This window comes from Dipteris shenzhenensis, chromosome 27 (assembly GCF_047967505.1).
Source record: "Dipteris shenzhenensis isolate YYH24624 ecotype China chromosome 27, Dip_SZ_1.0, whole genome shotgun sequence".
Taxonomy (NCBI): domain Eukaryota; kingdom Viridiplantae; phylum Streptophyta; class Polypodiopsida; order Gleicheniales; family Dipteridaceae; genus Dipteris; species Dipteris shenzhenensis.
Window position 1 is genome coordinate 8,298,646 of NC_141622.1, and position 14,651 is coordinate 8,313,296.

General features: G+C 43.4%; 1 protein-coding gene across 1 annotated transcript; it reads right to left on the reverse strand.

Moving 5' to 3' along the window:
- Positions 1-786: 786 nt before the first annotated feature.
- On the reverse strand, positions 787-4,388 carry LOC147883821 (pentatricopeptide repeat-containing protein At5g27110-like). The gene has a single exon (XM_087398582.1). The coding sequence runs from the start codon at positions 4,263-4,265 to the stop codon at positions 1,386-1,388; it is 2,880 nt and encodes a 959-aa protein (XP_087254708.1). The 5' UTR covers positions 4,266-4,388; the 3' UTR covers positions 787-1,385.
- Between the last annotated feature and the right edge of the window lie 10,263 nt (positions 4,389-14,651).

Genomic DNA, 14,651 nt, shown 5'->3' on the forward strand with positions numbered 1-14,651 from the left:
TTCAATTATTTTGGCTATTGATGGGAGCTTGGAAGTAGGGAGAAGAAAGTCCAAGAAGAGAGAACCATGCAGGACCAACGAAGGCATTGTTATCATGAGACACTTTGATGTGTAACAGAAAACTAACAGCCTTCGTAAAACGTTGTGTTGCCTTAGAAAATAACATGCCTCAATAAGCACTTGCTTTAGCAAGGAAATGCTCCAATACGCAATCTAATATGCTCCAGGTTACTAGCCTTGTTCATCCAACATGGCCCATGATGAATGCCTAGTCTAAGATGCAATACAGCTATACAGTCATTGCAGGAAATATGGGCCTATGTGGTCCTAACCCCCCTCGTGGTACCTTTGAAATAAGAATGTATTGGAGGGGTATTGGAGCCCCTTGATGCGCAGTTGACACATGGAAGATTGATAGGGGGAGATATCCCATATGCAAAGTTGACTACTGTGGTACTTGGTATATATTGAAGTTGATAGCCCCTCTCTCACATCCTAGCCGGCTCTTTTTGGTGGATGTGGGAGAGGCTTGCGTGGCTATGGGACAGGGATTGGGACCCCCGCACCCGGCGCTTCCGGTGGTGACACGTGGTATCGGCCACGTTTTCCTACAATCGTGTCCATTTCCCCCATATATAGAATGTGCTGAACATAATAACCCAAGAGGAAGAAAATCCACTCTCTGGTAGAGGAAGAGACTCCATTGAAAAGGGAGTTACACAGTTCCAATCAGCATTGTAAAATGATTTTAAAATGTTTTATTATTGTTCCCCTTACTGTCGCATGGCACAATGAGGGATCAACAAGCTCTGAAGCTAATGTAGACTAGCTTTGAAGGAGCCTTCTCTCTGTGGAAGAGCTATTAGTGAACAGGTACATTCGAAGCCATTTGATACGAGTCTTTTATGACCTTTGAGACCTCGCTACAGTTAACTCTGGACTGCTTGCAGTCACACCTGTGATCCTCCATACACATGGCCTATTGTGCCAAGAGTCTCTCAACTCTATGTGCATGGTTGAATGTCTACTTACTGAGAGACTCCTTGTTGGGCTTCAGCACACTTCTGTGAAATGCTGGCAAATGTACAACGGGTACTTGAATTCACAGAAGCAATAGCTAAATGTCTAGCTGACTTCCCAATCAGGGAAGATAGAAGATGGGACTCCAAGGCAGGGCGACAGATATGGGGCGATCAAAGTTCTTAAAGGCTCTAGTGGATGTTCTCTGATGAGCCCAAATCCCACCACCATGTGCCATCTAGCACATAGTTCCTTTTAGAAGCATCGAATTTGTGCTCTGCCATTTGTCCTCCCACGTCACATTTAACCTCTGCTTCCACCTGTTACTTGCTGTGGACCAAATTCCATACAATGTACGTTTGCAATCAAGGTTCAACCTTGCTTTTCAGACCCTTGTACTCCTCAATCCTTCTAAGCTTTTCAGCATCAACCCACCGCCCTGTCATAGCATATATATTTGCTAGAGATCTATATGTTGAATCCATTTTGGGTTCCAATTCAAATGCATGTCTTACTACACATTCTAATAGCTCAATATCCGTATGCACCCTACAAGCGTGAAGCAATATCATCCATGAGGTAGTTGTGGGGTGGAATGGCATGCTATGGATCAGGTACATCACTTTATCCAGCTGTCCAACCCGCCCGAGGAGGTCAATCAAGCAGTTAAAGTGTTCAACCGTTGGAGGAATGCCATAGGTTATTTTCATAGAAGCAAAGCAGCTACATGCCTCGTCAACCAGGCCAGCGTGGCTGCAGGCAGAAAGAATGCTCACAAATGTAACCTCATTTGGCAATTCGCCTTCCTGCTGCATCTGTTCAAAATGCTGAAGAGCCTCTTTTCCCTGGCCATGTTGTGAACAAGCTGAAATCATGGACGTCCAAGAGACAACATTCCGCTCAAGCATTTTATCAAATGCATTTTTTGTGTCCTCAAGGCTACCACACTTGCTATACATAGTGACAAGTGCGTTCTCCACAACAAGGTCACTCTGAAATCGGCTACCAACAATGCATGCATGCATTCGCTTGCCATCTACAAGAGCTGCTTGGCTGGCACATGCCGAAAGCAAGCTAGTATAGGTCATCTCATTTGGAAGTACACTTTCAACCTGCATTTGTAGAAACAAGTCCAATGCTTGGGTGTACTGTCCATGTTGTGCATGTGCTGCAATCATGGCAGTCCATAAAACAACTTCTCTTTCAGAAATTTTGTCAAAAATGGCACGTGCTTCATACACACTGCCACTCTTGCCATACATATTGATAAGAGCTGTGTCCACAATGAGATCTGGTTGAAATCCATTGGCTAGTGTCTGGGCATGAATCCGTCTGGATTCCATTAAGCTTGCATGGCTAGCACACGCATCCATAATAGTAACAAAGGTATATTTGTCTGGAATTATGCCTTCCAACTGCATCTGTTGAAATAGTTCAAACGCCCTCTTGGTCTTACCATGCTGTGCAAATGATCTGATGACAATGTTCCACAAGAGCCCATCTCGCTGTGGCAATTTGTTGAACACCTCCCGTGCATCTTCTGGACTGCCACACTTGCCATACATACGGACAAGAGCAGTCCCCACAACCATATCTATATCAAGTCTGTTACTCACAATGCGAGTATGCATCTGCTTGCCATTACCCAATGCTTTGTGACTACCAAATGCACAAACAACGTTGATAAAGGTTATTCTATGTGGCATCAGCCCTTCTGCCTGCATCTGTTCGAAGAGTTGGATAGCTTCCTTACTTTGCCCATGGTGCACATACGCTACAATCATGGTATTCCATGAGTAGAGGTCTCTCTCGGGCATCTTATCAAATACAATACATACATGATCGAGGCTCCTACACTTTCCATACATGTTGAGAAGCGCATTTCCTACAATAACATCTAGTTCAAATCCACCTCCTACAATACAGGAGTGGACCTGCTTGCCCTCAGCAAGGAATTCCTGTGTGCAACAGGCAGAAATAATACCAACAGTGGTAAACTTATTTGCAATCATTCCTTCCAATTGCATTTGACGATTTACTAATACAGCATCCTTGAAACGTCCATGCTGGGCATATGCCATTATCATAGCGGTCCAAGAGACTACAGTGCGCTCAGAGAGTTTATTGAATATCCTCCTTGCAGCCTCCACGCTCCCACACTTGCTGTACATATTTACAAGGGCATTCCCAACAACAATCTCTGTCTCAAAGCCACTCTCTATAGCATGGACATGAAGAACATGAGCTTCCATAAGGAATGCCTGGCAGGCACAAGCTTCGATTGCGCTAACATAAGTAAGTTTGTTGGGCAACAGGCCTTCCTCTTTCATCTGAAGAAATAGTTGGAGAGCTTCCCTGCCCTGGCCGTGCTGGGAATATGCTGCAATCATCGCATTCCAGGAAACTACATCGCGTGCAGGCATTTTTTCAAATACGACCCGTGCAAACTGCAAACAGTCACATTTCCCGTACATGTTCACCAAAGCAGTTGTCAAAACCACACCTGACTCAAATCCGCTGCCTGTGATATATGCATGCACCTGTTTGCCCTTAGCTAAGGTACAATCACTGAGAAAGGCAGGAAGAAGACCAAGGAAGGTAAATGTATTGGGCATGACCCCCTCTACTTGCATTTGCTGAAAGAGTTCGATTGCCGTCTGCTCGTCTCCATGTTGAGCATATGCTGCGATTATGAACGTCCATGAAAACAAATCTCGTTGATGCATCTTACTAAAAATCCATAGAGCATCTGTGAGGGCACCGCACTTGCCATACATCTGTACCAGTAGATTATCTAGAAATAATTCTATGTCATATCCTCGTTTCAAAATGTGGGCGTGAACTCTCTTGCCTTCCCACAAAGCCTTGGCGTTTCCACAACCCCTTAGAAGTTCTGCATATGTAGCCGAGCCAACCCCAAAGCCAGGTTCATCTAATAAACAATCCAAGGTCTCATTGTGTTCTTTTCCGCGGCTGCGACATGTGTAGTCCTCGAAAGGAATTTGCGGTGACAAATGATAATTCTGTGCAGGGCATGATACCGATGACGCTTTGAACGGTGTCTCCCAAAACTTACCATCACGCCGGTTGGGAAAATGGGCAGACAATGTCCGTCGCTGCGTCGGACGAAAGAGTCTGAATTGGGCATCTATGGGCTTACAGAAGGAGGTTGTGTTTGGTCGAGCTGGAGGGATCGTGATGCAGATCCTTGCTGCTATGAAGGCCACGCCTGATTGCCATGGCATTCTCTACTTCTAGGCAAGAAGGCGCAATCAAGCAACATCTCTTTTCTTTACAAACTATGCGGCCGCACTCGAGTGAGTGTAATGGCTCTCGTCAAGTGACTCTGTCAAAAAGTAGACAGTAAAGATGTGATATGTTGTCATAAAACTTGTTCAGACATTGGCAAGCTCAAAGATGTTCTCGACCCAGTTTTCTCTAGGGTGCGCTATAAGGTGTGCTACACATTAGTAGTGCTATAATAGGTGGTGACTGTTGCTGAGAATTGGATTTTCCTTTGTAAATTTCCAAGTGGTAATTGAGTAGGGCATTTCAAGCTACAAATCTATAACCTTGAGGCTTTTAATAAGCCCAACTTACTTACAAAATCATCCTTTGCATCTCCTATACTATTGTGCACTCTTGTTTCTCTCTAAAATGCCTCTGTTAGTTCTTCCATCAATGTCTACCAAAAACCCAAGTAATGTGAATTGTTAAATTTTTACTTTGCCTTGTAAAAGAGAAAATTTAGGTTTGATCAAAGCCTCCAAATTTATATTATCCCAATTATATTTTGCAACCAAAAAGAAAACACAAGCTTATTGGCAGGGGAGTATATGATTTGAAAGTTTTTCGAACTTTTGAAAAATGGGTTTTTTATGAACAGTGCATATCATAGCACCGCTATACTAGTTCCACCACCTTGTTTTCTCTTTTAAGGGTTAGTGGCTAGTTATACTAGCTCAACTCATCCACCGTCATATGGTGGATAATCTACAATTTCCATGAAGGTTGGTGATTTCATGAGAGGGCAAGGATCTTAAAGCTTCCTCTAGGCTTCCTTGGATAACATAGATCCAAAAACTTCCTCTCTCTCTCTCTCTCTCTCCAAGCTCACCTCATCTACCATCATATGGTGCATGATCTACAATCTCCATCAAGGTTGGTGATTTCATGAGAGGCTAAGGATCTTAAAGCTTCCTCTAGGCTTCCTTGCATAAGATAGATCCAAAAACTTCCTTTAGGTTACAAGAGAGCATTAATGCTCCTACGCACTTCCTTGGAAGGAACCCTAGTAGCTCTCTCTCTCTCTCTCTCTCTCTCTCTCTCTCTCTCTCTCTCTCTTTATCTATCTATCTATGTGTGTGTGTGTGTGTGTTTTATTCGAATCAGAGATTTTAGCAATCTTCATGCATGGCACTATACGACATAGAGAACAACTAATGAAGACTGAGAGATGAGATTTGGAGGTTTAGGTTGGGAAGTTCAGCCAAACTACATTGGGGGGGTTGATAATCGATTATCTTCACTCGAATAACTAGTCTCTAGCAACTAAGACCTAAAGCGAGAGACATGATAGACCCGCAAGTGTGTTGATGCACACATGAGGCTTTGGGATCTTTCCTCCATGTTTGATGAACAATCAACGAGGGTGATAGTGGCACTTGTCTGACCGAGATCTACAGCAAGGATACCACAATGGACCACATAGTTTGACCGATCTCAGTGCTATATCACAGCTTACATTCCTTTGTAGCATTGATCCCTGCCAGAGTCTTTGTTTGCTACATTTGCAATCACCCAATGGACTTGGTTCTTAGATAGCACAAAGAACCGTCATAGTGATACCACATTGTAAGTCTATCTTCCTTCCATGGGTTCAAATCTTTTGTATTCATATTTGTGGTTGTCTTGGGTGTAGATGCTTGTTGAGTGGCTCCACCCATTCAACTTATCGGATTTGGTTTTTTCCAGTCCTTTGGTCTTTCGAAGACTTTAATAATCTCTCTCTCTCTCTCTCTCTCTCTCTCTCTCTCTCTCTCTCCCCCCCCCCCCCTTGTTTAAAAGCCATTCTAATAGTCGTAGATAAGACAATGAAGGTAACAAGAATTTTAAAGAACAAAACTATGTGATACATGACACTATATGACTTCCTAGTCTTGAAAACAACACTCTTTGAACAAGGGAGTGCTAACTATACAGTTCCATTGCATTGGTTTTATTATGTTATGTAGCATGTGCTCTTCATGCTCTCCTTTAGTTCCACCATTAGTTTCATCACTTCCACACCTCACCAACCCATCATAAATCCCCTAATTTCATCAAATTTATGTTGTTCCTCTGCATGTCACAAGATTGAATTGATTCTTAGGAAAAAATAAATGGAATAGCCAATTAAGCTAAGGGTTTGGACCCTAGGGTGTGCCAATTTACCTTTTTAAAATCGCATTAAGACCTCATCCTAAGTGAATGCAAGGGAATTGGATAGGTTCCCTCCCAAATAAAGTTACTACTAGGCTTAAAAAAGTTATTCTCAAAACAAGGGAGAAAGGAAAACATGAACCCTTAAAGTAGGGGGGTTGAATCAAGATGATAGACCAATATCCATTAATGCCAAAAGATATGCTGAAGCACATATGCATCAACATTGATGGCATCTATTACACGGCTAGTTTTATAGTATCAAAAATGCATATTCCCTGTTATTAAGGAAAAATTGGTTGAAAAGGACCAAAGGTATTGCAAATCAAGATAAATGATGAAAAGACATATTGAGGATAGTGAAGATTGGGTGACTACTATGAAATCATAAGCCCAAAATGTTAGAGCAAGAAGAACAATTCCCTCATGATATTGAGACCAAAGTAATGGAGATCTATTTCATTCTTTGATCTGCTTCAGGTGGTAGTGGTGTTGGAAGAGGCTCATACTGTCAAGCAAATAGCTAAACAACAAGGCATGTATTCAAAAAATCTTACAATCAATTTGAAAGGAGAGAACCCCATACAACAAGACCTGTGTGCCAAGGTGCATCAAACACCATATTCATAATATTTGGGTGTTTTCTCTTGTTTTGGATTTTTTTTCCAAGCTAGCCACCTCCACTTGATATTGACCTAGTATACTAAAAAAAGGGTGCCTTTGCGACACTACAGATATTCATCTCCACACAATTGTGGCCTACAAAAACAAACATAGAGGTGTGGTTGGGGAAGAGAATGTGAGGGGAAGTAAATTTATTTTTTCGTATAGTAGTATTCACATTTGACAACAAAAATGAACTCATTGGCCCTTTTTTGATCGTTTTGACTCACATGTGGTGTGAGCCATATGTGGGGGAGGGGGGAACATGTGGAGTGCACCATATGTTGGGGAGGTAAGCCCTCCTTATTTTGAAACATTTCTTTTGAATGATGATCCATTCACATTTCTTTTGAGACAACATTCATAAACTTGTTTCATTATATATTTTTGGGGAGACTTTTCAAAGGTTTTAGTTCAATCACATAGCTCTAATATATGCTAGGGATTCCCATTTTATCCCTTGCTATCTGAGCAAGCGTTGTGACCTAAATTAGGCCACCTAGTTATCCAACTCCAATTTTGGATCTGCTGTCAAAATTGTAACAAACTTCTTGGATTCATTAGATGGTACAAAATCTGGTAAGGGCTTCTCACCCTTTCTACCACAAGGTAAAAGAGCATTGCTTAGCTTCTTCCATATTTTCATTTATAGTATATATAAAACATTTAGATCCTCTGGAATCATTTTGTTGTGGCTAAAATAAATCTGTGTATTCTATTCTTTGTAAATTTGTTGTGCTTTAAGATATTTAATGAAAGATTCATTTGTCATGATTATCTTCATATTTTTGTCAAACTACTCTGGAGATTTTTGCATCATACTCCAAGATGAAAAATGAATGCTTGCAAGCCTTTCATTTCATCCATGTCAAGTGCTTTGTTTTTTGTGAGAATGAATGTAGTTTCCTCCAAGGGGGTTATTCATTCTAATAAAGCATATGGATTAGTCCATAAATGATCTCCATTCACTAAGTAGTTCTTACATTGGATCACTTGAGTGTTGTCATGCATGCCAAACTAGAAGTATTGTGGATTTGTGTGTCCTATTATTTCATCATGTCCTTGTTATAAATGTGGCTCTATGAATGATATCCAATATACTGTAGTCTCTAGTATATCCACTTTTGATTCATCTTTTGAAATTCTCTAATTTTGTTTTCAATTTGACATGTCACGTCGTCCATCACTAAAATGTCCCTTAACTTCAAACCTTTAGGGATAACACTAGATATCTGATCTATTTCTTCATGTGTATACCTGACAAGATGAAATCTAAAGGCACTAATAGTCTGTGGGGTTATTGGAAGGTTAGCACAGATTCCTAGGGGTGCAAGTTCTCGCAACCCTTCAGTTAGCAGTTGCAACCGCACATTGTATGTCCATGAGACCAAGTGTCTCTTGATCATTATGTAGATTCATGTATTCAGATGATATTGTATCTTCCTTTTGTTATCTATCTCGCATACTATGTTTCGCGTGTGTATGAGTATATGCATTGACCATCTCTCTGTAGCACCTATAGCTTAGGGTGTTACACATTGGACCACAATTAAATCAGAAGTTTCATACATGCGGGGTGTGCATCGAGCTCAATGGTGCACCATTCGTGTCAACATTTCTGAGAGGGATGGCATTGACGCAACCACAACCTAGTGGTGGTTGAATTACAAGCTCGCATAATCTAGAAGCGACAATAGCTCATCATTATGCTCGAGGAACTCTTTGCGGTGAATCCACGGCCACGACACACCTGATTTGGTGATCGCCATTTCGTGAGTGAATTAGTTCGTCAAATTTGGTTGCTTCATGTGGGAGTAGATAGTCTGACCCATCCAATCATGGAACTAACCTACGGCATGAATACGAATGAGGTTGCAAGGACCTCCAGATCCATTAGTTTTGACAATGAGGATACTCCATCGGCCTAGGCAGTCTCTCTCCACTGACAAAGAATTAAGGGTGGAGTGCGATGTTCAGCAGACTCTGCAAGATGTGGGCATGGGGACATGGTGGGGCCTAGTTCAAACCAGAGTGCCCCATAGGAGAATGCAAGGCCACCTTGTTTAGTGCCAATTGACATCTCACTGCGAATGCTACTGTGCGTCCCTTTCCACGGGGTCAACGTGTGTTGAGAGAGCCATCTTCACCAATAACGAGACACGTCTCGTCGGTGGTACGAGGTCTATTCTCACTCCACCATCTCTGACGGTAATTGGAGGGCCAGTGCCGCAAGTACCAATTGTTCCGGTTGCTCTGGTCAATCTAGTTACGATGGGCAACTAGATTGGTAGTAGAAAATGTGGCCAATGCCACAAGTACCGATTGTTCTGGTTGCTCCGGTCAATCTAGTCATGATAGCAGCAGAAAATGTGAAGTACACCAAGTTTCAGGGGAAGGTTCGCAATGATCCAAATGCACACATTCGTCAATTTGATAAAAATTATGCACTCAATGTGCCTAGTGTGGTGGATCCAGTGTAGAAGGAAGTAGTGTTCAAGTCCACATTGGAGGCAAAAGTGTCACGATGGTTGGCGGAGTATGCCTCAAACCACTTCTACAATTACGATGAAATCAAGGTCGCCTTCTTGTTGAGGCGGTTTTGTAAGGAAAAGACTATTCCATAGACGCTGGAAGGATTGCGGACTTTGAAGTAGGGTGATCGGGATGTGAACGACTATGTGGCTCAGTACTGGCAACTTCTGCAACGGGCTCTAGTTATTAAGCGATCGGTGGTTGAGGTGCTCAAATAGTATTTCATCAATGAATTGGCCAAGGATGTGCAGACTGCGGTGGCAAACAGTGGACAAGGTTAGTTTACCCCTGAATGACTTGACTAGTCAAGCAATCCATGTGAAAGAAGCACTGCAAGGTGGAACGACAAAACACCATCGGTTAACCAAGTGCAAGGGCAAATCCAAGAAGCAGTAGACTTGGAAGAAGCAGTGATGGGACAGAAAGTTCATCTGATGATAGCAATGACGAACCGGAGGCAGAAGAGGAGAAACCTCAAAAGGATTCATGTGTCATGGCGTGTTGTGTCACTGCTTGTGCCTTTTGCTCCAAATTATGATGTTCAAAGGCTATGTTCAAAGGCTAGACTCCGCTTTCGACCTGGTCCATGACAGTTTGGACCAGGGATTTGCTGGTGCTGAGCTCATCCTTGAGCTTTGCCATTGCTAGCTCGAGCTCTTCAGCCTTTGTGCAGTACTTCTCTTCTTTGCTTATGGCCACTTGCCCTATGGCTTGGGCGGCAACCATGACTGTGTGGCTATTGTGTACGGAGAGCTGTGCCTGGAGGAGATTTGTTGAGAGCTATGAGGCCTATTCTTGCCTCCTTTGCAAAATTTTTTGTGCCACCTGTGGAAGCTGCGCCATGGATTCAAATAGGTTTTCTTCCATCAGGTCTGCACGCGAGAGCTATTCAGCTAACATGTGGCTATAGCCCCCTAGTGCTCGATACTGGGGCACACTACAAAATTGTAAGGCCTCTGCTAGGCTTGCCCATGGAGAGGAGGAGGTGACAGTGACGAAGGATGTGGTCTCTTGGGCCATTGTTGAGGCTGAGACATAGGGCGCAATGGGAGTTGCTAGCATGGTTTTGGCTCTTGGTGGAGGCCAATGGTGACCATTTCGTCACCTGGGAGGTCCTCATTAAGATGGGTTCCTGCTGAACCCTTTTGCCCTTGTCCTGAGGATCTGCTTGTTGGAATTGTAGTTGTCAACTCAAGAATTCTTGCATCTGGCGGTCCTCGTATTGTGCAAGCAACTGGCTTGGGTCCGGATGCACAAGGCGGCCGACCGGAGTGGCGTTGGGCTCTGTCCTTGCTTGCTCGGGCTTGACCTCTGCTTTTTCTGGCTCTGTCTGAGCTGGTCCCATGGCGGACTTCTCAACCAATCCGTAGGCGATAGGTGGATGATGTTGCAGCATGTAGTATAGAATCAACATATAGAGCATTGGGTTGCTGATGACTTCCCCTTGTGTTTTGAGGTCATCCCTCATCTGGCTATAGAAATAGTTTGTCCAATTTCAGGATCCACCAACCGTAGCAAGATATTGTTGGTAAACTGAAAGGAAAGGAAAGAGTGGACACAAACTCAGAATACTTGCATTACTTGCTTGTAGAATGAAGAAGAGTGAGGTCCTTAAGTGGGCACCTCATACATGCTCATTGACATCACTGATGACTTCAGAGCTCCACAATCATCTCCTCAATCTGCTCCTAGATTCTCTCAATCATCCTATGTGTCTCTTCCACCACCTAACTGTGCTTGTGGGCACCTAACTGTGCCTCTAGCACTCACACATAGAAACATAAGGTGTGCCTGAGGCATACACCTTGAGATATCCCAACTTACCCCCCCTCAAGGGAATGCCTCAGGCTATGTCAAGGATACATCTAGTCTCATAGTTTCTCATGCCATCTCATGGTGGTCAAGGATTAATCTATGGCTAGGTTCTCATGCTAGCAATGGTTCCCTTGGGTGTAAGGTAAACAAAAGGGATATAAAAAGACCTTCCAATGGTTATCTCCTCTGCATGTACATGCACACAATGTCTATAGGAGGTACCATGGAGCAAAACATACACATGGCCTACATCATAAGGTGACCAGAGGTGTTTACAAAACACACAAAAACACAATAGTTTATTTCATTCATTTTGGAGGACTATCCAGGCTGAGTACCTTGACATAAAAAGAGAGATCTGGAGCATAGAGATGTTTTAAAATGCATAATCTTCATGGGATGCCTCATCTTGTGGAGGCAAAATATCCATGTCAAGGCAAGGTCTTACCACATGGGCAGTGTCTAGTGCCTTATAAGATGGTAGTATGATAGAACAAGTGGATCTGAAAATCATATCCTTCAAGAGAACAATTATCTTGTCATCTCCATAGTTGTGTAGAGAAGCATATCTTAGGTATCTGACCTTCATCTTTTTCTTGTATTTGGAGTCAAATAAAAGTACCATGAGAGGGTAGATCTTTGGCTTTGTAGTTGCTTCCTTTTTGGCAACCATTGTTTTGGCAATCTTCAACAAGGAAGTCAGGTTGGCAGTTTCATCCTTTGTAGCATAACAAGACATTGCTTTATGTTTTGGCTTTTCACATATTTTGCATAAGCAAGCCATGAGAGGGTCTAACCCAGGTATTGGGCAGTGTCTTCTCTCTTACAGAGCTTAGAATAACAACTGAAATGCTTCAAAATATAAGCATTTAATGTAGCAAAGTCTTGTAACCAAATTTCAAACAATGATGCTTCTTCTTACATGCTTCATAGAAGTGACTAAAATGAATACTTTCAAATCAAAACTAGGTCTAGCAATTCAAAACAAAACTGAAGCCACACTTGTACTGAAGTTATTGAAAGTTTCAAAAAACCAAAAATGCTAGAGTAGCATTTTATGTAGCATCATCTTCAAAAACTTGTTCAAAACTGTCAAAACTAAAAGGCTGAACTTGGAGGGCTTTAGCTCACTCTTCAAAGCAAGGAAAAGAGGGCTTTCTGAAGCAAAGAAAGCTCATATACCAGAGAGGGTCCAGCACAAAGGTTGGACGAAATGGTGCGCACTTTTGCCCGGGAGAGTTGCTATAGGCTGAACCTGAGTTTTGACGATTTCTCCCTCATTACTGAACCAAATGACCTCAAAAATGGCTCAAAATCTTCGTCTTGAGGTCGCCCATCTACTCCTAAGAGGGCTCAGGCAATGGCGGAGCAGGTAGGGAGTATTGAGCAGTAGAAGAAATGGTGAAAAATGCGCTGTTTGGGGAATGGCAGCCACCACAGACGTTTTTTCTTCAATTGCTTGCAGGTGGAAGTTCGCCCATATAGAGGCGTTTCCAGCTCAGAGGGTTTGGGCAATGGTCATTTGTAGGTGGAGAACCAAGCTCTCAAAGATTTTGGGAAGAAAGAGGAAAATGGAGAAGAAGAAGATGATGTGGCAGAAATGGGCTCAAGGGGGATCAAAGGGCTCTGATACCATGTTGGTAAACTGAAAGGAAAGGAAAGAGTGGACACAAACTTAGAATACTTGCATTACTTGCTTGTAGAATGAAGAAGAGTGAGGTCCTTAAGTAGGCACCTCATACATGCTCACTGACATCATTGATGACTTCAGAGCTCCACAATCATCTCCTCAATCTGCTCCTAGATTCTCTCAATCATCCTATGTGGCTCTTCCACCACCTAACTGTGCTTGTGGGCACCTAACTGTGCCTCTAGCACTCACACATAGAAACATAAGGTGTGCCTGAGGCATACACCTTGAGATATCCCAACAGATATTGGGCATGATGGACTGATGGTGGTCCCTGTGGTTTACTTGCATTAGCCATTGCAGGGATCTAGCCAGTCTTTCCACCTCTGGCTTGTGAATGGTGATGAAGTGGATTCAACCTTTGCTCTTCTATCAGTCGTAGTGGCAAACCTTTGCTAAGGGCCTCCAGATTCTTCTTTGTTGCATACTTTTTGCTGACGATCGGCAGACCGAAGGGAGCACATACCACGTCCTAATTGAGGGTGGTAGTGGTGGGCAATGCCTGTTGCATCTCGCAAGAAGCCAATATTGGTGGTGGTGTTGTATGCCTGGAGGAACTCTCCTACGAGCTTCATGTCCAGGTGGCATGGAAGATGGTTTGCCCCTTTGCTTAGGCTTGCAACGCTTAGTGCATCTTGCACCTTTGGCTCCTTAAGTGCTGCATAAGTTGCCGCTGTGTGGTAATGAAGGGTGTAATCGTGACCCTCGTAGGCAAAGCATGAGTGAATGGCGCATCCATCTAATTCTTGGAGACAGGTTTCTTTGAGTGGTGAGTGCGTTTGAGAGCACACGACCTTGTATTCACCTTTTGTGGGGGTCGGGGTGCGCTTCCTTGATCTTGAGGGGGGGTGTCCATTGTTGTTGTACCCTCCTTGGTGTCCTATCTCCTAGACACTTCCTCCTCCCCTTGAAAATCTTCGATGGGGAATTCGGAGGACATGCGGATTGTTGCTGAAGGCATGCTCTGAGAATTGGAGGGGCCAATGGCTTGTGGTGTCCTGTCTCCTAGACACTTTCTCCTCCCCTTGAAAATCTTCGATGGGGAATTCGGAGGGCATGCGGATTGTTGCTGAAGGCGTGCTCTGAGAATTGGAGGGGCCAATGGTGGGGGTGGACTCCTAGCTCAGATTCGAATTTGAAGAATTCATTTTTGGGATCCATGGGGAAGAGAGAGGGTAATTGAGTGATGAGGGAATCAGTGGAAGAGGAAGAGTGGGAGGACATAAACAGAATGTGCTGGATGGCCGTGGAAGAGGGCAGGGGGTTCTGAGATTTTTGAAGAAATTTTGGTAGAGTTTGGGGGAAACTGCTATGGCGACAACCCGATAGGATAGGGCCTGTTTATATAGATTTTTGTATCCCCATGGCTGGTAGGATCTTCAAATGGTGATGATTGGTGGGATATGGAGATGGCGATGGTCGACGGGGTACCGTTTTGGCCATGACCGGTGTGACTCTTCGATGGCGATAGTCGGTGGGATAAGATTTTGGCGACGATCAGTCGGGTACC

Bases quoted from the DNA above. Each gene is read 5' to 3' on its own strand.
- LOC147883821 (XM_087398582.1), bottom strand. From the start codon at position 4,265: ATGCCATGGCAATCAGGCGTGGCCTTCATAGCAGCAAGGATCTGCATC.